The sequence below is a fragment of the Salmo salar genome, chromosome ssa17 (assembly GCF_905237065.1).
Source record: "Salmo salar chromosome ssa17, Ssal_v3.1, whole genome shotgun sequence".
Taxonomy (NCBI): domain Eukaryota; kingdom Metazoa; phylum Chordata; class Actinopteri; order Salmoniformes; family Salmonidae; genus Salmo; species Salmo salar.
This window is the reverse complement of record NC_059458.1, coordinates 30,272,626-30,296,944: the sequence shown is the minus strand read 5'-3', so window position 1 is coordinate 30,296,944 and position 24,319 is coordinate 30,272,626. Positions and strand designations below refer to the sequence as shown.

Sequence of the window (24,319 nt, the reverse complement as noted above, 5' to 3'; positions counted from 1 at the left end):
CTGTCTCAGGTAACTTTTTATCATGTATTATCTATGTAGGCTTTTATTCTTTTTTATCAATATTTTACATAGCAACATATTGTACCTACCAAATAGAATCTCATTCTGGTTCTGTGCTACCTACAATGAGGAATGCCACACTTAAAAGGCCCCTGTTGTTTACAATGATAATGCTGTGCAGTACACGAATCAACCACACAGTGGCACTGTCTAGTAATAAGAGAGTATATCAAGTCTCGTTTCAGTCTCTTGCCCTGGCATAGCCTGGTGGAAACAGACCGATCGCTGCACTCACCATTCTCATTCACTTCACATATTATCACTAATTAAAAGATGATTGATATATGAAGTGAAATCAGGGTGGTCCCACCAGGCTAACCCTGTCATAGGCTACCGCTCCAGTAAATCCATGTGTTATTTTCACAGAGGAAAAGGTCTGATCCCGAGCTGGTCCAACTCAAGATCATACAGTAAATATAGTACAGGACAACATTAATCTGATTTTAATCTGATTTATTTTGGACTGAGCTGTCAATGATATCCAGAGACTGAGCTGTCAATGATATCCAGAGATCTGAGCTGTCAATGATGTCCAGAGACTGAGCTGTCAATGATATCCAGAGATCTGAGCTGTCAATGATATCCAGAGACTGAGCTGTCAATGATATCCAGAGATCTGAGCTGTCAATGATATCCAGAGACTGAGCTGTCAATGATATCCAGAGACTGAGCTGTCAATGATATCCAGAAATCTGAGCTGTCAATGATATCCAGAAACTGAGCTGTCTACCCTCTCCCTACTGAACAACACAACTCTACCCTCTCCCTACTGAACAACACAACTCTACCCTCTCCCTACTGAACAACACAACTCTACCCTCTCCCTAATGAACAACACAACTCTACCCTCTCCCTACTGAACAACACAACTCTACCCTCTCCCTACTGAACAACACAACTCTACCCTCTCCCTACTGAACAACACAACTCTACCCTCTCCCTCCAGAGCTCACAACTCTACCCTCTCCCTAATGAACAACACAACTCTACCCTCTCCCTACTGAACACCACAACTCTACCCTCTCCCTACTGAACAACACAACTCTACCCTCTCCCTAATGAACAACACAACTCTACGCTCTCCCTCCAGAGCTCATAACTCTACCCTCTCCCTACTGAACAACACAACTCTACCCTCTCCCTACTGAACAACACAACTCTACCCTCTCCCTACTGAACAACACAACTCTATCCTCTCCCCACTGAACAACACAACTCTACCCTCTCTCCACTGAACAACACAACTCTACCCTCTCCCTCCAGAGCTCATAACTCTACCCTCTCCCTACTGAACAACACAACTCTACCCTCTCCCTCCAGAGCTCATAACTCTACCCTCTCTCTACTGAACAACACAACTCTACCCTCTCCCTACTGAACAACACAACTCTACCCTCTCCCTCCAGAGCTCATAACTCTACCCTCTCTCTACTGAACAACACAACTCTACCCTCTCCCTACTGAACAACACAACTTTACCCTCTCCCTACTGAACAACACAACTCTACCCTCTCCCTCCAGAGCTCATAGCTCTACCATCTCTCTACTGAACAACACAACTCTACCCTCTCCCTACTGAACAACACAACTCTACCCTCTCCCTACTGAACAACCCAACTCTACCCTCTCCCTACTGAACAACACAACTCTACCCTCTCCCTACTGAACAACACAACTCTACCCTCTCTCTACTGAACAACACAACTCTGCCCTCTCCCTCCAGAGCTCATAACTCTACCCTCTCCCTACTGAACAACACAACTCTACCCTCTCCCTCCAGAGCTCATAACTCTACCCTCTCTCCACTGAACAACACAACTCTACCCTCTCTCTACTGAACAACACAACTCTACTCTCTCCCTCCAGAGCTCACAACTCTACCCTCTCCCTACTGAACAACACAACTCTACCCTCTCCCTACTGAACAACACAACTCTACCCTCTCCCTCCAGAGCTCGTAACTCTACCCTCTCCCTACTGGACAACACAACTCTACCCTCTCCCTCCAGAGCTCATAACTCTACCCCCTCTCTATTGAACAACACAACTCTACCCTCTCCCTACTGGACAACACAACTCTACCCTCTCCCTCCAGAGCTCATAACTCTACCCCCTCTCTATTGAACAACACAACTCTACCCTCTCCCTACTGAACAACACAACTCTACCCTCTCCCTCCAGAGCTCATAACTCTACGCTAATTTCTCCACAGTTCGGGTTGTAAATCTACTGGTAATTTACCAAAGTTAAAATAATCTTCAGTAATTATCTATGGTAACTTTGGTAATTTATACTTGAATAACTTTTAAAAAATGCATACATATATTGTATTCGTTTTCTTTTTTTATATCTGTGTCCATATTGTCATTGAGTTTAGTGGATAGACCATATGGTTCAACAGCATTTAGCCTAATTAATGAGAAAAGCATCTTATGAATAGTATTTTTAACAACTGTAACTCAACCAACTACTGACTTTTTCCACAACTGCCACCAGTTTGGTGCAAAATATTTATTAAAGACATATGAACATAGCTAAATAAATAAAAGTGTGGACATTTTTTTTAAAGGATATTTTATGCTGAAACCCTCATATTAAACACAAATGGTTTCCACTATGGTTTATATTTAGGACAATGCTTTACAGCTTTGTCATATATTTTTTGTTGGTATCATCTGAATTGATTATTTTACATGCGATATGGCCACACAGAGGGCCAGAGATAATTACAGAAACCTGTGATAATCTGAAGTACCCCAAAAGGCCACTAAATGTCATCTTATAAAATAAAAAAACTTAAAAGCTACCAAAATTCTGGTAGTTTACTGGTAAACGTTTCCAGTAATATACCATCCATTTGCAACTCTATACACAGTCCTCAGCACCAGCCTTTCCCTCGATAGCTAATCCGCTTCAAAATAGGGTGTAACGGCCGTCGTTGAAGAGAGAAGCCGACCAAGGCGCAGCGGGTTGCGTGCTCGTCATATTTTGATTTAATTAAAGTGAACACGAAAACAAGAAACAAAGAATGACAGTTTCACAGGCAATAATAACAGCAGTGCAAAATACAACTACCCACAATGAGACAGGTGAACACAAGCTCCCTAAGTATGACTCCCAATCAGGAACAACGATGTACAGCTGTTCCTGATTGAGAGCCACACCAGGCCAACAAAGAAATACAAGACCTAGAGAACCTAGAAACCCAAAACAAGAACATACACCAAAAACCCCGGAACACATAAATACAATACCCCTCTACGTCCTGACCAAACTACCATAACCAATAACCCCTATACTGGTCAGGACGTGACAGTAACCCCCCCCCCCCCAAAGGTGCAGACCCCGGATGCATCTCACAACAAAAACCCCCAAAATAAACCCCTAACTAAAGGGAGGGAAGGGAGGGTGGCTGCCGTCACCGATGGCTCCTGTGCTACACCCCCCCTCCCCAAACCTCCAACAATGGAGGTGGCTCCGGCTCAGGCCTCAGTCCCCTACCTGACCCATCCACCCACACTGAAATCCTCTGCCTGAGGCCATTCACTGATGACCCTGGACTGTAGGGCGACTCTGGGAGCTCTGGGCTGTAGGACGACTCTGGGAGCTCCGGGCTGTAGGCAGACCCACTCGGTGCCGGACTGTAGGCAGACCCACTCGGTGCCGGACTGTAGGCAGACCCACTCGGTGCCGGACTGTAGGCAGACCCACTCGGTGCCGGACTGTAGGCAGACCCACTCGGTGCCGGACTGTAGGCAGACTCACTCGGTGCCGGACTGTAGGCAGACTCACTCGGTGCCGGACAGTAGGCCGTCTCACTCGGTTCCGGACAGTAGGCCATCTCACTCGGTTCCGGACTAGACACTGTTGCCGGACACTCTGGACGAGGTACTGTTGCCGGACACTCTGGACGAGGTACTGTTGCCGGACACTCTGGACGAGGTACTGTTGCCGGACACTCTGGACGAGGTACTGTTGCTGTGCCATCTGGGCGAGGCGCGTGCACTGAAGGCCTGGTACGTGGGGCTGGCGTAGGGGACGCTGGACTAGGCCCACGTACCTCAGGGCTAGTGCTAGGGGCAAGAGTAGGACGAGTTGGGCTGGGCTGCCGCACTGGGAGCCTGGTGCGTGGTGCTGGCTTCGGGGGAGTCAGACTAGGGACACACACCTGTTGGCCTGTGCGGGGAGCAGGGATAGGTCGAGCTGGACTAGGCTGCCGCTCGGGAAGCCTGGTGCGCGGTGCTGGCTTCGGAGGAGCCAGACTGGAGACACGCACCTGTGGGCTTCTACGAGGAGCAGGAGTAGGATACACCGGGCCTTGGGTAAGTACTGGAAGTCTCGAGCTCACCTCCTGCACAACCCGTCCTGGCTGGATGGCAGTAGTAGCCCTGTACGTTCGGGGTGCTGGTACAGGGCGGACTGGGCTATGCAGGGGCCTGATGGTCGCCGTGCGTAGAGGAGGTGTCCTGTAGCCTGGACTTCGGAGGCGTACCGCTGGCCAGACGTATTGGGCTTGCATCCTCCTTCCAGGCTGGATGCCCACTCTAGCACGGCCTTTGCTTGGGGCTGAGATCACACGCACCAGACTGTGTGTGCGCATGGGCGAGATCTTGCGTACCTCTTCGTATTTCGGCGCTCTCCACTCCATGTGCTCCCCATTATAAGCACGAGGTGTTGGCTTCAGGGGCATCCTTTGCCCAGCCACCCATCCCGTGTGCCCCCCCCAAAAAAAATATATTGGGGCTGCCTCTCAGGCCTCCTTGCTAGCCGTGTCCCAACGTACTTCTCCCGGTCCTCGCCGTTCCTTCGCCACGGACCTTCTGCCGCCAGGATTTCCTCCCATGACCACGATTCCCTGTAGTCCTCCTGCTTCCTTGGCTGCTTCCTTGGCTGCTCCCTCTTCTGTTGCGGTGGGTAGTTCTGTAACGGCCATCGTTGAAGAGAGAAGGGGACCAAGGCGCAGCGGGTTGTGTGCTCATCATATTTTTATTTAATTAAAGTGAACACGAAAACAAGAAACAAAGAACGACAGACCGACAGTTTCACAGGCTATAATAACAGCAGTGCAAAATACAACTACCCACAATGAGACAGGTGAAAACAAGCTCCCTAAGTATGACTCCCAATCAGGAACAACGATGTATAGCTGTTCCTGATTGAGAGCCACACCAGGCCAACAAAGAAATAATTAATGTTAGATCCCTCACTTCCAAGGCAGTTATAGTCAATGAACTAATCACTGATAATAATCTTGATGTGATTGGCCTGACTGAAACATGGCTTAAGCCTGATGAATTTACTGTGTTAAATGAGGCCTCACCCCCTGGTTACACTAGTGACCATATCCCCCGCGCATCCCGCAAAGGCGGAGGTGTTGCTAACATTTACGATAGCAAATTTAAATTTACCAACAAAAAAAACAATGACGTATTCGTCTTTTGAGCTTCTAGTCATGAAATCTATGCAGCCTACTCACTCACTTTTTATAGCTACTGTTTACAGGCCTCCTGGGCCATATGCAGTGTTCCTCACTGAGTTCCCTGAATTCCTATCGGATCTTGTAGTCATAGCAGATAATATTCTAATTTTTGGTGACTTTAACATTCATATGGAAAAGTCCACAGACCCACTCCAAAAGGCTTTCGGAGCCATCATCGACTCAGTGGGTTTTGTCCAACATGTCTCTGGACCTACTCACTGCACCCCTAAAAACTAAAAACATCTGTCATAAGAAACTAGCTCCCTGGTATACAGAAAATACACGAGCTCTGAAGCAAGCTTCCAGAAAATTGGAACGGAAATGGCGCCACACCAAACTGGAAGTCTTCCGACTAGCTTGGAAAGACAGTACCGTGCAGTATCGAAGAGCCCTCACTGCTGCTCGATCATCCTATTTTTCCAACTTAATTGAGGAAAATAAGAACAATCCGAAATTTCTTTTTGATACTGTCGCAAAGCTAACTAAAAAGCAGCCTTCGCAAATGGAGGATGGCTTTCACTTCAGCAGTAATAAATTTATGAACTTCTTTGAGGAAAAGATCATGATCATTAGAAAGCAAATTACAGACTCCTCTTTAAATCTGGGTATTCCTCCAAAGCTCCATTGTCCTGAGTCTACACAACTCTGCCAGGACCTAGGATCAAGGGAGATACTAAAGTGTTTTAGTACTATATCTCTTGACACAATGATGAAAATAATCATGGCCTCCAAACCCTCAAGCTGCATACTGGACCCTATTCCAACTAAACTACTGAAAGAGCTGCTTCCTGTGCTTGGCCCTCCTATGTTGAACATAATAAATGGCTCTCTATCCACCGGATGTGTACCAAGCTCACTAAAAGTGGCGTAATAAAGCCTCTCTTGAAAAAGCCGAATCTTGATCCAGAAATTATAAAAAACTATCGGCCTATATCGAATCTTCCATTCCTCTCAAAAATTTTAGAAAAAGCTGTTGCACAGCAACTCACTGCCTTCCTGAAGACAAACAATGTATACGAAACGCTTCAGTCTGGTTTTAGACCCCATCATAGCACTGAGACTGCACTTGTGAAGGTGGTAAATGACCTTTTAATGACGTCAGACCGAGGCTCTGCATCTGTCCTCGTGCTCCTAGATCTTAGTGCCGCTTTTGATACCATCGATCACCACATTCTTTTGGAGAGATTGGAAACCCAAATTGGTCTACATGGACAAGTTCTGGCCTGGTTTAGATCTTATCTGTCGGAAAGATATCAGTTTGTCTCTGTGAATGGTTTGTCCTCTGACAAATCAATTGTACATTTCGGTGTTCCTCAAGGTTCCGTTTTAGGACCACTATTGTTTTCACTATATATTTTACCTCTTGGGGATGTCATTCGAAAACATAATGTTAAATTTCACTGCTATGCGGACGACACACAGCTGTACATTTCAATGAAACATGGTGAAGCCCCAAAATTGCCCTCGCTAGAAGCCTGTGTTTCAGACATAAAGAAGTGGATGGCTGCAAACTTTCTACTTTTAAACTCGGACAAAACAGAGATGCTTGTTCTAGGTCCCAAGAATCTGACAATTAATCTGGATGGTTGTACAGTCGTCTCAAATAAAACTGTGAAGGACCTCGGCGTTACTCTGGACCCTGATCTCTCTTTTGAAGAACATATCAAGACTGTTTCAAGGACAGCTTTTTTCCATCTACGTAACATTGCAAAAATCTGAAATTTTCTGTCCAAAAATGACGCAGAAAAATTAATCCATGCTTTTGTTACTTCTAGGCTGGACTACTGCAATGCTCTACTTTCCGGCTACCCGGATAAAGCACTAAATAAACTTCAGTTAGTGCTAAATACGGCTGCTAGAATCCTGACTAGAACCAAAAAATATGATCATATTACTCCAGTGCTAGCCTCCCTACACTGGCTTCCTGTTAAGGCAAGGGCTGATTTCAAGGTTTTACTGCTAACCTACAAAGCATTACATGGGCTTGCTCCTACCTATCTTTCCGATTTGGTCCTGCCGTACATACCTACACGTACGCTACGGTCACAAGACGCAGGCCTCCTAATTGTCCCTAGAATTTCTAAGCAAACGGCTGGAGGTAGGGCTTTCTCCTATAGAGCTCCATTTTTATGGAATGGTCTGCCTACCAATGTGAGAGACGCAGACTCAGTCTCAACCTTTAAGTCTTTACTGAAGACTTATCTCTTCAGTAGGTCCTATGATTAAGTATAGTCTGGCCCAGGAGTGTGAAGGTGAACGGAAAGGCTGGAGCAACGAACCGCCCTTGCTGTCTCTGCCTTGCCGGTTCCCCTCTTTCCACTGGGATTCTCTGCCTCTAACCCTTTTACAGGGGCTGAGTCACTGGCTTACTGGTGTTCTTCCATGCCGTCCCTGGGAGGGGTGCGTCACTTGAGTGGGTTGAGTCACTGACGTGGTCTTCCTGTCTGGGTTGGCGCCCCCCTTGGGTTGTGCCATGGCGGAGATCGTTGTGGGCTATACTCGGCCTTGTCTTAGGACGGTAAGTTGGTGGTTGGAGACATCCCTCTAGTGGTGTGGGGGCTGTGCTTTGGCAAAGTGGGTGGGGTTATATCCTGCCTGTTTGGCCCTGTCCGGGGTATCATCGGATGGGGCCACAGTGTCTTCTGATCCCTCCTGTCTCAGCCTCCAGTATTTATGCTGCAGTAGTTTATGTGTCGGGGGCTAGGGTCAGTCTGTTACATCTGGAGTATTTCTCTTGTCTTATCCGGTGTCCTGTGTGAATTTAAATATGCTCTCTCTAATTCTCTCTTTCTGTCTTTCTCTCGGAGGACCTGAGCCCTAGGACCATGCCTCAGGACTACCTGGTATGATGACTCCTTGCTGTCCCCAGTCCACCTGGCCGTGCTGCTGCTCCAGTTTCAACTGTTCTGCCTGCGGCTATGGAACCCTGACCTGTTCACCGGACGTGCTTGTTGCACCCTCGACAACTACTATGATTATTATTATTTGACCATGCTGGTCATTTATGAACATTTTAACATTTTAACATCTTGACCATGTTCTGTTATAATATCCACCCTGCACAGCCAGAAGAGGACTGGCCACCCCTCATAGCCTGGTTCCTCTCTAGGTTTCTTCCTAGGTTTTTGGCCTTTCTAAGGAGTTTTTCCTAGGGAGTTTTTCCTAGCCACCGTGCTTCTTTCACATGCTTTGCTTGCTGTTTGGGGTTTTAGGCTGGGTTTCTGTACAGCACTTTGAGATATCAGCTGATGTACGAAGGGCTATATAAAAATAAATTTGATTGATTTGATTTGATTTGAAATACAAAATCTAGAAAACCTAGAAACCCAAAACAAGAACATACACCAAAAACCCCGGAACACATAAATACAATACCCCTCTACATACACATAACCCCCGAACCATATAAAACAAATATCCTCTGCCACGTCCTGACCAAACTACCATAACCAATAACCCCTATACTGGTCAGGACGTGACATATGGCCACTATCTCAGCGGAGTCAACTGAAGCCCTGACCTGGCATAGCTCTGACCACGTATATGGCTCTTGCTGGGGTTAGGTAGGACAGAGAGGTGTGTGAAGAGGGTTGGTCTGAAAGGAGAGCTAAAATACACTACGGAAAAAGAAGGAACAGCACGTCAGAAACCAGCTCAATGTAACTGAAGAATCCATACAGTGAGGGAAAAAAGTATTTGATCCCCTGCTGATTTTGTACGTTTGCCCACTGACAAAGAAATGATCAGTCTATAATTTTAATGGTAGGTTTATTTGAACATTGAGAGACAGAATAACAACAAAAAAATCCAGAAAAATGCATGTCAAAAATGTAATAAATTTATTTGCATTTTACTGAGACCGCATACCCGGAGGCAGAGTTTATTGTTGCAAGGGACATTAACAAAGGTAATTTGAGGTTCTTGCTTCAGAATTATTACCAACACATTGACTGTCCTACTCGCGGAAATTCCACACTTGACCCCTACTACACGCCTTTTAGACACGTGTATAAGGCCTCTCTCGTCCTCCTTTCGGTAAATCTGACCGAAAGGATTTACCGGAGATCACATCCATTGAACGTATGCCGGCTTAATTTAGATGTGTTGTTTGCGCACAGGAGTTTCAATTACATTCGCTACATTTCAATGATTGGATTTGTAACTTTCTGTTTGGACAGTCAGTATTCCAAAACAGATTAGAAGAACCAAACTATTTTGACCATTAAAGCCTGCAGGGTGAACAAGGCTTACTGGCTTACTGCTGCTCTTCCATGCCATCCCTAGGAGGGGTGTGTCACTTGAGTGGGTTGAGATGCTGATGTGATCTTCCTGACTGGGTTGGCACCCCCCCTTGGGTTGTGCCGTGGCGGAGATCTTTGTGGGTTATACTCAGCCTTGTCTCAGGATGGTAAGTTGGTGGTTGATATCCCTCTGGTGGTGTGGGGGCTGTGCTTTGGCAAAGTGGGTGGGGTTATATCCTGCCTGTTTGGCCCTGTCCGGGGGTTTCGTCAGATGAAGCCACACTGTCTCCCGACCCCTCCTGTCATAGCCTCCAGTATTTATGCTGCAGTAGTTTATGTGTTGGGGGTTAGGGTCAGTCTGTTATATCTGGAGTATTTCTCCTGTCTTATCCGGTGTCCTGTGTGAATTTAAGTTTGCTCTCTAATTCTCTCTCTCGGAGGACCCGAGCCCTAGGAACATGCCTCAGGACTAACTGGCCTGATGACTCCTTGCTGTCCCCAGTCCACCTGGCCGTGCTGCTGCTCCAGTTTCAACTGTTCTGCCTGCGGCTATGGAACCCTGACCTGTTCACCGGATGTGCTACCTGTCCCAGACCTGCTGTTTTCGACTCTCAAAAGACAGCAGGAATGGTAGAGATACTCTGAATGATCGGCTATGAAAAGCCAACTGACATTAATCCTGAGGTGCTGACCTGTTGCACCCTCGACATCCACTGATTATTATTATTTGACCCTGCTGGTCATCTATGAACATTTGAACATCTTGGCCATGTTCTGTTATAATCTCCACCCGGCACAGCCAGAAGAGGACTGGCCACCCCTCATAAACTGGTTCCTCTCTAGGTTTCTTCCTAGGTTCTGGCCTTACTAGGGAGTTTTTGAACTTGAACCACAGTAACACAAAAGCTAGATTGGTTGGTCAGAATAGGAAGAGACTCAATATAACACTTTGAAGCAGAAAGTATAGTTTATTGTATCCAGTATAGAAAATCAACCAAAAGCAGTGGAAGGCACACATTGTATTTGTGGGGAAAAAGGGGGGGGGGGGTTGTCACTTGTATAAGTGCCAGCAAAACTCAACGTTGTGGACAAGACACCCCCCCAACCCACATGTAGACAGAATCATATCAAAATATACTGGTACACACGTGTGACGCCGACACAGCCCACCACTCAGTCAACGGGGAGGTCTTTCTAGGCTTCAACCCACTGCCTCAATACGGTGTCCATATTAGGACAGCCTCAGTCTTTGCAGGACTCGACAGACAACTCCTGCAGAGACTAGGGATGTGTCCTAATATGGACACCGTAACATGATGACAAGAATTAAAGGATGCAAACCAGATACCAGGCCAAACATTCCAGCGTGTACGTCAAAACAAATGACTTTGCAAAAATATATTCATATATACACATTTACATTTTAGATGTTTGTTTCATATACGCCCCGATAAACTATACAAAAAGCAGAAAACTTTTGAATGGTACAGCAATAGGTTGGTACAGCTTTCTGTGAGAAAACAATGCGATGAGTAGAGTCCCCCCTGTTTAGCTTACTATTGGCAGTTATAGTTTTTGGAGAAGGGACTGCGTGACAGTCGCAGTACTTTTGTCATCATAGTACATAAACATGTATTTTCAATACACACTTTCTAATAGGAAGTCAACGCTTCAGGAAAAATACTGTTTTGTATGCGTGTCCCTTTTACATATTACGACAAAATGAGTCAAATGAAAGAGCTAAACAAAACGTCAAGGAAAGATACATCTGGTAGGACACGCCAACATCAGGAGTAAAACAGCATCATAAAGGTTTTACATTTTTGGGTGAGAGAAAAAAAAAAAATTCCCCGAGTCTGAAGAGAATGCTGAGCTAGCGAGTCCTGAGTCCACCTCTCCCATTTCAGATTGGATTTCAGTGTGTTGGTGTTTTTAATGAGGGGCATGCCAGCCAACGCAACTTGCTCAGGGGTAGTCGTGTCCCAGCTTCTTTATAGTCGTACGATGTATTATGGATTAATAAGAACAGTCGGTTGCCTGTGTGTTTGGCCCATTCATTGCATACAGAGTTACATTACATCACCACCTGTAGTACTAAGGTTCATTGGAGTCGTAGTTTCTCTCCAAGGTGAAGCCCTGTGCGCGTGTCGAGTTTACTACTCTGTTTGGGATCAAGCCATAAAACAATTGCTATATCAAAAGGGCAATGTTTTATATCCTCGCCATTATTTGTCATACTCGTACCTAGCAGATTGTGGAAACTGCATGGCTATTGGCTAGCAGATTGTGGAAACTGCATGGCTATTGGCTACAATCCTGGCACACTCGTGTCCATTACTTGAGTCCCGTTATAATCACGTGAACCGTGTCCTCGCCCAACCCCCGTAAAGGAGATCACTCAGTTCACTTTATGTTGATGAGGATGTGGACCGCACACCTTTCGCCACAATTTAGTTTGATAACAGAGGGCAAAGAAGAAGCAAGATGGCCGTCTCAGGTTTGACTGGTTTTTTCCTTGGGACTTGGGGAGGGTAATCTCAAGACTGGCAAGAGGAGCTGAGTTTGGCATAGGAGTAGGGGAGGGGGGTTAGAGAGCTCCAAATCCGCTCAGCAGCTTGGGCTCTGGGTGTGTAGTTCGGGGACTAGGGTTTGGGCTCTGGGTGTGTAGTTCGGGGACTAGGGTTTGGGCTCTGGGTGTGTAGTTCGGGGACTAGGGTTTGGGCTCTGGGTGTGTAGTTCGGGGACTAGGGTTTGGGCTCTGGGTGTGTAGTTCGGGGACTAGGGTTTGGGCTCTGGGTGTGTAGTTCGGGGACTAGGGTTTGGGCTCTGGGTGTGTAGTTCGGGGACTAGGGTTTGGGCTCTGGGTGTGTAGTTCGGGGACTAGGGTTTGGGCTCTGGGTGTGTAGTTCGGGGACTAGGGTTTGGGCTCTGGGTGTGTAGTTCGGGGACTAGGGTTTGGGCTCTGGGTGTGTAGTTCGGGGACTAGGGTTTGGGCTCTGGGTGTGTAGTTCGGGGACTAGGGTTTGGGCTCTGGGTGTGTAGTTCGGGGACTAGGGTTTGGGCTCTGGGTGTGTAGTTAGGGGATGTGGGGTAGGGTAGTGGTGTGTAGTTAGGAGATGAGGAGTAGGGTAGGAGTGTATAGTTAGGGGACAAGGGGTAGGGTAGTGGTGTGTAATTAGGGGACAAGAGTTTGGGGTAGGGTAGGGGTGTGGCAGGGTACCAGATGACAGCTGTCTTTATTCCGTCATTGGTCAGAACATTCAGAAGGAGTAGTTATCGGGGAAGCCCAGTAACGAGACGCCCCGCTCCCCTCCGTCGGCCAGGTAGGAGCCACAGCCATCCTCGTAGTGGGCCAGGGGCACGGTGGTGTCATCCTCCCCCGCAGACGGCGGCAGGCAGTCCGGGTCCTGCTTCAGGCTGGGCCTCTGGTTGTCAGGGAAGGCCATGGAGAAGAGCGCCTCGGGGTCACACGTAAACTTGTACACGTACCTCTCTCCAGCCACCTGATCCCACCCAGAGGAAGAGGGAGTTAAACAGTCGTTCAGCGCACAACCAATAGTAGTTTGAAAATACCGTTTGACTTTATAACCCAACCTTCTGACCTGTCCTTATATACAACCAATGTACTATTTATTGGTGCAATGTAGCCCTCCATTGTACTGTGATGTTTTCCACTAATTCATAAAGCCTCCACTGAATTTGACCCAAAACAGAAAATTGTAATTGACTTGAATTAAATAAAAATTTACCTTTACCTTCTGCATGATGCCCTTCTCATAGTAATAGCGTAGAGAGCGGCTCAGCTTGTCGTAGTTCATGGCAGGCCGGTTCTTCTGAAGGCCCCAGCGCCGGGCCACCTGCCACAGGAGAGGAGAGAGAAAAGGTTCAAATCAAGGTGAACTCTTCTGATCAACCTGTAGATAGATACACCAAGCTCTTTGGTTAGTTTCTGGTGTGTCACTTCTAGTGCCTTAGTAATACTGTGTGATTATTCCTGTAAACACAGCGCAACAACTATTATCATGACCTGTTGAAACACTCTACTTACTTTAAACTCAGAGACATAATGATGAAAAACTCCAAGAAGCCCTAAAGTCGCTAAACTCACTAGGACCACAGCACTGCCTGCTGACCAACTGCCAACTGACCTCTTCGGGCTCGATGAGTTTGAACTCCATGCCGCGGCCGGTCCAGGAGATGAAGTGACCATTGGCCGGGTCGTCCAGCAGAGTGACCAGGAACTGCCAGAGCTGCAGGGAACCTCGGCGCTGGTAGGGCGGTCCGTCACGGAACACTCCGGCCTCCTGCTTGATCTTGCCTGGATGGACAGAAGGAGAAGGTGAAAGAGGGAGTGAGTGGCGTGGTCACAGTCAGGTGAAAGACTCCAGTGATTGGCAGTCTGAGCGTGGGGATAGGATAAGAGGCTCTGCTCATGTCACACAGGCTCTCTGTGTCCAAGGCCCCTTGGGTCTCCTCTGGCATCCACACTGCCATGACATAACAAGAAGATGTCAGATTCCAGGATTCACTACCTGCTGCCATTTACACCTAAAGCCCTGTGTCAAACCAGTCAGAGGTTCAAATAGTATCCGGTTCTTTTTAAATACTTTCAGTATTCGATTCTGGATGAATGGGGTTTGCACTTTTGGGACAATTCCAGGTGTTCTATTGTGCCAGACAAGCCCTTGTATTTCATAGAAATTTATGGAAGAATGTCTTACCTTCTAGTCTCTCTGGAACCACGCATGTGTCGTCGTTGTACAGATGAGGCTCTCCGTCGTAGACCAAACCATCATTGTTTTGGTAGAAGTTACCGGACTTCCTGAAAGAAGACTGGCAGTTCTGCATTTCTGTAAGACAAGGGAAAATAGAAAATATTAGACATATATTTCCTTAACACGTGCTCATCAAACCAGAAAGATAGACAAAAAGAAAGATACAAAAACTAATAGGTGTTTCTTTGAATAGATTCTTACTACTAACTTAATTTTTCAACGCTATCTTTTTAAAGTATCCATTAGCCTAATGACATAATACCCAGCAGAAGACAGACATACATTCTCGCACAGCCAACGGTCTCTTAACAGTCCCCTGGGGTTTTCTTAGCTGGGACTTTATTAAGAGGATTTGACTGTTACATCACTGACAGAAAGTGGCCTAGACATGGAGAGTGAAATGAGGTCACCTTAGCTTAGGAGAGTCTTAGAATGCTACACTGCTACATACCCAACCACTACGGCTAATACTAGTGTCCACATCAGTCTGAAACATGCTATCTGTTTTATCCCCATCGCTGTACTATTAGCCACGTACAGTAGACTCTCAAAGGAGCAGCTAACTTGGACAGCTTGGGCTACTTCCAAACCCTTAGGGCCTTCCTGTCCGGACTCAGATTAAGCCTAGGCATGGAAGGAGAAGCACTTCCTATTGAGATTCTCCATTGAAAATGTTTTTTTAACTCCAGGACTAGGTCTAATCTATGAGTGGGAAACTGAGCCTCAAAGGCCGTTGCCACCCAGCGATTTCCCAGGGCTCACCTTGGTCAAAGCAGAAATCCCGGGGCTCCTGCTTGATAGAGAGGCCCTGGAACGGGGTGCGGGGAGGGCCCATGGTGGGGACCCCCTGCTCGGTGTAGCGGAGGTCCACCAGCTCCTGCTTGAAGCCCTGAGCAGGGAGGAGGACCAAGGGCTCTGACAGGTGCCGCTGGTAGATGGGGCGGCCGTCCCGGGACAGGGGGGCGCGTTGGGGGTGATGGGGCTGAGGGGGGTAAGGGGTACAGGTGGCACCGTCAGGCGGAGGGAAAGGCAGACATGGCTCAGAGAGCTGCCGCTGGAACCTGGAGAAAGGGAACGAGAGACAGAGAGAGAAAATAAGGACAAATTTGTCAATTAGAGTCTTAAACCAGAGAATCATATAACAATGGGATTTCAACTGTAGCACTGAACATGCATGCTGAGTCCCAGCCTACAGTGGTTCCAATCATGGCTTTACAACCAAGATATACAAGCTATGGGGTTAAACAGTGCATGGTGTCAACACATGGTGCCAACCTGAGCCAACACATGGTGCCAACACATGGTGCCAACCTGAGCTAACACATGGTGCCAACTCACCTGTGTTCTGAGCTGTAGGAGGCATCGGAGTGATTGACAGGTAGGCGGGGAACAGCGAAAGGCTGGCTTTGGCTCGGGTGTGGCGGGAGTGTCCGGTGGTGGGAGGGGCTGTGCCTGTGAGTCGGACGACTGTGGCCGGGGTGTGTCGCCTGGACAGGGGACGTGATCTGCCTCTGTAGGGGGTGTGTCCCCGGGGTGGGGGCGGGGCTGCAGGGTGAGGCGGGTGTGGAGGGAGGGGTTAAAGTATTGATGCCAAGTGGCTTCCTGTTGTTGGCACTGTGGAGGGAGGAGGGGGATGGAAGGGGTTAACTTGGGCCTGTAGAGTATGGCTGTATTCTCTCTGTGGCCTTAACATTACATATGTGTGTGTGTGTTATCTGACATTATAAACTGGGTGGTTGGAGCCCTGAATGCTGATTGGCTAACAGCCGTGGTATACCACAACATTTATTTTTACTGCTCTAATTACATTGGTAACCAGCACGGCAAGCGGTACCGGAGAGCCAAGTCTAGGTCCAAAAGGCTTCTACCTCCAAGCCATAAGACTCCTGAACAGCTAATCAAATGGCTACCTAGAATATTTGCATTGACCCCACCCCCCCATTTTTATGCTGCTGCTACTCTCTGTTTATTATCTATGCATAGTCACTTTAACTCTACCTACATGTACATATTACCTCAATTACCTCGACTAACCTGTTCCCCCGCACATTGACTCTGTACCCCCTGTACAGAGCCTCGCTGCTGAGCCTCGCTACTGTTATTTTATTGTTGCTCCTTAATTATTTATACATTTTTCTTATTTGCTATTTATTAATTATTTACTTCAGTTTATTTTAAATACTTTCTTAACACTTTTTCTTAACTGCATTGTTGGTTAAGGGCTTGTAAGTAAGCATTTCACTGTAAAGTCTACACCTGTTGTATTCGGCGCATATGACAAATAGAATGTGATTTATAATAGCACCTCGGGGGTTTGTGGTATATGGCCAATATACCACGGCTAAGGGCTGTATCCAGGCACTCGTATATTGGCCATATGACACACCCCCTCAGGCCGTATCAACCTGATTTAGGTTTACCTAATTAAGCAATGTCTTAGTAGAGAACTTTATTATGCCTTTACCCTCTTTTATGATCTTTTATTGGTTGTAACTGTAAATACCTCTTGCTACTGAGAGTACAATTTGTGTGGGGTGTCAAAACCTGGTCCGTCTCAGTGTGTACTGTAACGTACCTGTAGCTGTAAAGGCACTTGTCTGTGTAGAGAGAGAGTCTCTGTTGTTCCTGACTGCAGGGGGACAGATCTCTAGAGGCACTGGACTCTCGCTTCACTTTACTGGCTGGAGGTCCATGGAACATTACTTTGAAGAAAGAAAGGAGAAAACATTAAACTGCAATTCATAATATATGCCATTTCAAAGATTCACAAAAGAATCACTACGCTGAATATATTTATTCAGTATTCTGGTTTAATGTGCTTCACTAAGGAATAAGAAGCAAAATAGTTTTCTATCAAAGGATCAAATGTGTCTCCTATGCTGGGATTTGTCTTTAATTACAACTTCCCAAATGTTTGTTGTTTAGTGAATTGGTGAGGTTGTAAATCTGTCCTTCCGTTTGGGAGGGAAAACTATAAACCCAGCACTGAAAGACAAACAGTGTACTTTCACTAGTTGTTTTTTCATTGTTTCCAAGGCAACTATCAGACCAGTAACAAAGATTCCTTTGTATTCAATTGCACAGACCAGACCAATCTGCTCCGACTTCCACCACCAGTTAGTAACTAACTTTAACTGGGTGCTGTGTTGGCATCAGAGGCTGGGTCTGTCAGAGGCCGGGTCTGTCAGAGGCCGGGTCTGTCAGAGGCCGGGTCTGTCAGAGGCCGGGTCTGTCAGAGGCCGGGTCTGTCAGAGGCCGGGTCTGTCAGAGGCCGGGTCTGTCAGAGGCTGGGTCTGTGCCTACATCAACTCCCCATTTCCTGTTGTGCCACAGAACGACCATCATTCAGCTTCCGCAGCCACGGGCCAGCAGAAGTCAACACACACTCACGTTATGGGGTTAGGCCTCTCTGTCCATAGTGACCTCCATTATAAGCTAAAGTTTTGAACATCTAGCATCTATGACTGAAACACTAAGTTTCAGTTAGAAAACCTCAAACAACTGGACTGTCTGTGTTACAGAACCACAGTGCAACTCTCAAGCGCGGCCAGAAGACATTTAAATCTCAGGTTTCAAATCATTTGCAATGGCAAATCTTGCAACATTTCTTTAAATCACTAACTGGTAGTTAATAAGAGCGTGTTCTCACTTCTCAGCCAAGTTCATTGCTAAATTAAGGAGATGATGGCATAATGCCATTTGATCGCTATGGACACTGCCCCTTTGCCCAGCTGCAGAGTCCACACACACACACACACACACGAGAGAGGAGGACTGCTGAATGAAGGGTCTGTGAGACCAACTGGGAGCGTGCCAAACTAGGGAGCGTCATGCCAACCCCGTCGCCGCACACACACTCAGACTCTTCAGCAAACACAACAATCGCCCGGCTGTGCCACGGCACAATTCCCTCAGTGTGTACACACTGCATTCAAAATGTCACTAGCTGCATCCGCAACAATGAAATACAACATTACAGGGAAACAAGGCAATACCGGGCCTCTAAAAACACTCCTTCTTCCTCCACAGGATCATTCACATCTTGAAACCCAGGCCTGCAACTACACCAGGCCTGCAACTACACCAGGCCTGCAACTACACCAGGCCTGCAACTACACCAGGCCTGCAACTACACCAGGCCTGCAACTACACCAGGCCTGCAACTACACCAGGCCTACAGCTCCGTCTGGAGCCCAATCAAAGGCTTCCATTCAAACCTCATGCATATATTATTCTAAACAGAGAAAGAGGAGAGGAGATGAGTACAAAGCAAACAGCATGAGGTTCTGTGGGCTTGGATTGGAACGTAGCCCATCCTAGCATCCAAGAGCTGTGGTTGGTCGGTTGGGCCTCCATGGAAGGCCATCCCAGGCTGCTATGGTGCACCTGGGTCATGTTAAGTAAGGCCCACCGTAGCAAAACTCTAATGCAACAGAAAATCTCCCCGTTTCAAACCGTTCTCTCTTTATTTCCTCTGATGTTAATGTGGTGGTTCTGGGCAGAGATCAGAGAATAGGATTTTCCTCATCCGGGTTGACTATCAAAGAGGAAAGCTGAGGGATTTCTGGTATAAAACCACAAGATTCTTGATTTCCACCAAGTGAGTAACGTCTTATTCTGAGGTAGCCCTATTATTTCTGCGCTTTGTTTGAACAAATCCCTACAATCCAATAATCAAATCAAATTGTATGTCACATGCGCCGAATACAACAGCTATAGATCTTACAGTGAAATGCTTACTTACAAGCCCTTAACCAACAATGTAGCTTTAAAAAAAAACACAACAAAATAAAAATAAACTAAAAAGTAACAAAAAAGCAAGGTGTGCATTGAGGGCACTGATTGGCTACAGGGCAGAAGTAGGTCAACGGCAGGGTGAGGAGGTTGGTTTAATCAGGGCTCAATGACATCAATTGGATTTCTGCTTTCGACGACACAAATCTGTCGATAATGTTAGCCCTCAGCCTACATAGGCAACCCGAAAGCCCTAACCACGTACCCATAAAAATACACTCACTGACTAGTGACGCGCTGAGTTAATATGCCAACTGGATAAGACTGGTATTGGAAAACCAGTACATCTCCTTGTTGGGCTTGTGACGCTTGTATGTTGTGTCAAAGACCATGTCTGGAAATTAAAGGATGAATTAGGAAATGCGCAACTATGCAGGAGCAGACGCTGTCGATTCCCCTTTGTAACACACATACGTAAATATTTAATTGGTTGGTACTTACGGTTATCCGACTGGAAATCTGGGACAAACTGTTCGTCATCAGGCACCTGAGCTGAAAGAGGGGACAGAGAGAGTTAAATGACTAACTTATGGACGACATGCCACGTGGCTGAGTCACTTTAATATGCTTAATAGAACAAATATAATGCACTTGAACAGTACAGTCAAAAATACGGTAAATATTTATGATGCAGTACAGTCAAAAATACAGTAAATAGTTATGATGCAGTACAGTCAAAAATACGGTAAATATATATAATGCACTTGATACAGTACAGTCAAAAATGCAGTAAATATTTATGATGCAGTACAGTCAAAAATACAGTAAATATTTATGATGCAGTACAGTCAAAAATACAGTAAATATTTATGATGCAGTACAGTCAAAAATACAGTAAATATTTATGATACACTTGTTAAAAAGAGGAAGTCGTATAAAGTTCTAAATAACAACCTATTTTCCAGTTTTCCCTGATTCAATAGCTTCCGGTAAACCACTGATGTTACTAAAAACAATGAGCATGATGCAAGATTGAAAACCTACTGAAATACAAGAGCAGAACTCACCTTCTGCAATCCATGTCTCTTGAAGTTGCATGAGGTCTTGAAAGAGATCTTCTGTGTCCTGGGCGAGCTCAGTGTCAACAAACTTTCTCTTCCGCTCGTTAAATGGCATGTTCACTGGTTCTTCCACATGACAATTCTGCTAGAACAATGTTTAAAACACCTACAACATTAGTGATTGCATTGGTGTGAACAAAGATTAGCCTAAACATGATTGGTATCAAAGATCCCTGAACATCCATGTATGCTAAAACGTCATCGTTATCTTAATCCACTATGAAAAGATTCAGATTAGTGCTTTGATCAAAATCCTATGTGGAAAAACTATCAGAGAACATCCAGAGAGTAGTCCAAATACTCACACTAGAGGGGGCCATGAAAGGGACTTGCTGGTCATAAAATCCATCCATGTTGCCTGAATATCTTCACGGCCTCTGGACTGAAGTTGGAGGAGGGGCTGACTGTAGCAGCAGGAGACGCTGGTCCGTCTGTCTGTTCTTTCTGTGGAGAGCAGGGAAGTGTGCCCCCTGGTCAGTAGCTTATACCCAAATCACCTGTCATCTAACGTCAACACAGACATAGGATGTTTCCCAAATGGCAACCTAACCTATTCCCTGTATAGTGCACTATGTCCTATGGGTCCTGGTCTAAAGTAGTGCACTATGCCTTATGAGTCCTGGTCTAAAGTAGTGCACTATGCCCTATGGGTCCTGATCTAAAGTAGTGCACTATGCCCTATGGGTCCTGATCTAAAGTAGTGCACTATGCCCTATGGGTCCTGATCTAAAGTAGTGCACTATGCCCTATGGGTCCTGATCTAAAGTAGTGCACTATGCCCTATGGGTCCTGATCTAAAGTAGTGCACTATGCCCTATGGGTCCTGATCTAAAGTAGTGCACTATGCCCTATGGGTCCTGATCTAAAGTAGTGCACTATGTCCTATGGGTCCTGATCTAAAGTAGTGCACTATGTCCTATGGGTCCTGATCTAAAGTAGTGCACTATGTCCTATGGGTCTTGATCTAAAGTAGGCACTAGGGCATAGTGCCAGCCTGCCTTCAGGATAAGACAGTTGTTCCTTTCCTCTGTATTGGGTGTTTGTTTTGTGTTGTTTGTTTGTGCAATCCTCCCTGCACCGTAGTGCTGGCGGGCTGTACACTATGCCAGTGAGCATGTACTCAATACGCTGGGGACAAAGTTATTACATAAGCAAGGCAGCAAGGCACACTATCTGGAGATGAGACTGTTGACATTACAATAAGTAGAAGGACTAGGAGGGAGCTGTTTTGAATAAGTCTTCAAAAATAGGATGCAAATCAGGGTATTGAGTTTAGTAGTCCTTGATATGTAAAAATTGGATAATAATAGAACATATGAAACATATACATGCAATAATCTGAATCAAAAACATTATAGATCACATTTCAGCATTATTTGACAAGTATTGGATAAAGTTATTTATTCAGGGCAGCAGGGTAGGAGAGGGTTAATCTCAGCAAAGAAAATCTGAGCCAGTTCAAGAAGTAGCTAAACTCCCCACCCCAGTCCCTCCTCCCTCTACCGTTTCCTATTCCCCCTCTCATGGCCCCAGCTTGTTTTTCTTAATGTAGTGATATTTGATCCCTGAGCTAAGGGGGGGTCGAACCTTCCATTCATAAATGTTAGAATCATCTATGAAGATGCTGCATGCGCAGTAGCAAGTCAAAATACTGCAACCTAAACATTCTCACGTCAAAGTAAGTACTGTAAAAACATTTGACTACAAATAAGAAAATGGTTGCCAAATTAAGATACATATAAAATGGCGTTCACATTTCTGCCCCCCCTCACCAGACAGATAGAAAATGCTTGGCAGAGCGCTTGCATTCTACGGATGCAAGTCGGTCAAAGTAAATGCATTATTACAGGCGCTAGAAATAAACTAACGCAAAAACCTTATACGCATCTTTTTGTTGCGGTTGATAGTTTGATGTTAAACTCACATTTGCGAAGATTTAATTCCTTTGCAATGTTGAAAATAAGTTCTGTTTCACTCCACGCTGTTGCAAACGTTCTTTCAGGATTGTCGTCTATGCTCTTCTCACACAAAGCTTGACTGTGGATTTCTGAATGGAATCGTCTGGTTTTCCCTGAAGCCAAAATAGAGGACTCCATAATACACGCCAATTGGTTGTTACACAATGCCATTCAAGTGACTGACCAATTGACGTTCAGAGAGCTCTTTGGACCCCAGTGACCAATGGTGAGCGAGCTTGTCTTGTTTTTATGAATGACTGCTTTTCATTCACGTCTGACGGCACACGGGGTGGAAACGAAAAAGTTACAGTAGAAACAGATACTGACATCTTGAAACATATAACTCGAGTACATTTACACAACAACCAGATACAATGTTTTGCTACAAAGTTGTTACATAGTTATTACAGCATCTGTCTACATTGCTATTACAATATCTTGCTACATATTTGCCACTTCCAGTTTAGAAAAGCAGCCTTGTGTAGGAGAACAGCAGGATGTGCAGTTTCCATTTTCACATGTTTTTTCTTCTGACATTGATTAACTGCTTGGACTGGGGAAAGTTGTTCTAATATTCTCAGGACAGAGCTGGCTGTATGGAGACTGGACACAAGCGACCACACAAACACACACGCATGTACTGTATGTATGCACACACAGACAGACACACGCACACATGCACACTACAGGCACGCACGCAAGCTCACGCACACACAAACCCCCCCCACACACACACACACACTATTCTGCCCAGGGTTGAACTGCAGTCAGATAAAAAAAGGCTAAAATTGTTACAGTCGATTAAATGCCAAACATGATCTGACTTGCAGGGTAATTATAGCTCCCATAATGACCTCATACTACCTTGTTATGATGATACAGAGGAATGCTCCATTGTCTGCACAGACTCTATAGTATTAAAGAGATAGAACTATGGTACTACAGGGGTATACACTGAGTATCCCAAACATTAGGAAACACCTTCCTAATATTGAGTTGAACACAGGAGAAGCTTTTGAGCGGGACAAAACCCAGTTCTTGGCACAAACAGATGAACCTGGTGCCTACAGTGCTTTCGGAAAGTATTCAGACCCCTTGACCTTTTCCACATTTTGTTACGTTACAGCCTTATTCTAAAATAGATTAAATCATTTTAAATACATTTTAGATTAAGGCTGTAACGCAACAAAATATGGGAAAAGTCAAGGGGTCTGAATACTTTCCGAAAGCACTGTACTACCATACCCCGTTCAAAGGCACTTAAATATTTTGTCTTGTCCATTCACCCTCTGAATGGCACATAAACAATCCATGTCTCAATTGTCTCAAGGCTTAAACATCCTTCTGTAACCTGTCTCCTCCTCTTCATCTACACTGATTGAAGTGGATTTAACAAGTGACATCAATAAGGGATCATAACTTTCACCTGGTCAGTCTATGTCATGGAAAGAGCAGGTGTCCTTAATGTTTTGTACAGTCAGTGTAACTCTACAGTGTCACAGTTAATTACATCCTATCTTTCACATTGGTTCTATTCCCCTGATACTTGTATTTGCTGTTTATATATCGGCATGTCTGTTTTTATGTATTTTATGCAGTTCAAATATACATAGAATTTTTAGAATGGTTGTGGATGTTTCATACTTTAAACTTTATGAAGGAATTGCAAACGGGACCGGTATCTAAAAATGAATTTGATCAATGAATGTGTTATCCAGTGGAGGCTGCTGAGGGGATGTCACGACTCCCGCCGAAGTCGGCCCCTCTCCTTGTTCGGGCGGCGTTCGGCGATCGACGTCACCGGCTTACTAGTTACCACCGATCTGTTTCCCTGTTCGTTTGGTTTTGTCTTAATTTACACACCTGTTTCATATTCTCTGATTATGTTCATTATTTAACCCTCTGGCTTTCCTGTTTGTCTTGTCCGTGATTGTTTCCTGTTTTGTATTGT

The 24,319-nt window shown here is 45.7% G+C and overlaps 1 protein-coding gene across 4 annotated transcripts; it reads right to left on the bottom strand.

Annotated features, from left to right (window-relative positions):
* Window positions 1–10,728: 10,728 nt before the first annotated feature.
* LOC106575805 (ETS translocation variant 5) lies at window positions 10,729–22,483 on the bottom strand. 4 transcript variants are annotated; one of them, XM_045699364.1, is made up of 11 exons: window positions 22,335–22,483; window positions 20,716–20,854; window positions 20,357–20,495; window positions 19,791–19,841; window positions 17,131–17,257; window positions 15,894–16,169; window positions 15,318–15,616; window positions 14,502–14,630; window positions 13,929–14,098; window positions 13,530–13,637; window positions 10,729–13,283 (listed from the first exon to the last, which is right to left on the bottom strand). In XM_045699364.1, exons 2-11 carry the CDS (start codon window positions 20,761–20,763, stop codon window positions 13,041–13,043), a joined length of 1,590 nt encoding a protein of 529 aa, XP_045555320.1. In that variant the 5' UTR covers window positions 20,764–20,854; window positions 22,335–22,483; the 3' UTR covers window positions 10,729–13,040. The 4 variants fall into 4 exon arrangements, with proteins under 4 accessions (XP_045555320.1, XP_045555322.1, XP_045555321.1 ...); XM_045699366.1 differs by having other exon boundaries at window positions 13,536–13,637; window positions 22,335–22,482; XM_045699365.1 differs by having other exon boundaries at window positions 20,357–20,492; window positions 22,335–22,482.
* Between the last annotated feature and the right edge of the window lie 1,836 nt (window positions 22,484–24,319).

Bases quoted from the DNA above. Each gene is read 5' to 3' on its own strand.
- LOC106575805 (XM_045699364.1), bottom strand. From the start codon at position 20,763: ATGGATGGATTTTATGACCAGCAAGTCCCTTTCATGGCCCCCTCTAGT. The intron at 15,617-15,893 runs GTGAGTTGGCAC...CCCTTTCTCCAG, and splicing joins TCCTACAGCTCAGAACACAG to GTTCCAGCGGCAGCTCTCTG. The intron at 13,638-13,928 runs GTCAGTTGGCAG...CTCCTGTGGCAG, and splicing joins AACTCATCGAGCCCGAAGAG to GTGGCCCGGCGCTGGGGCCT.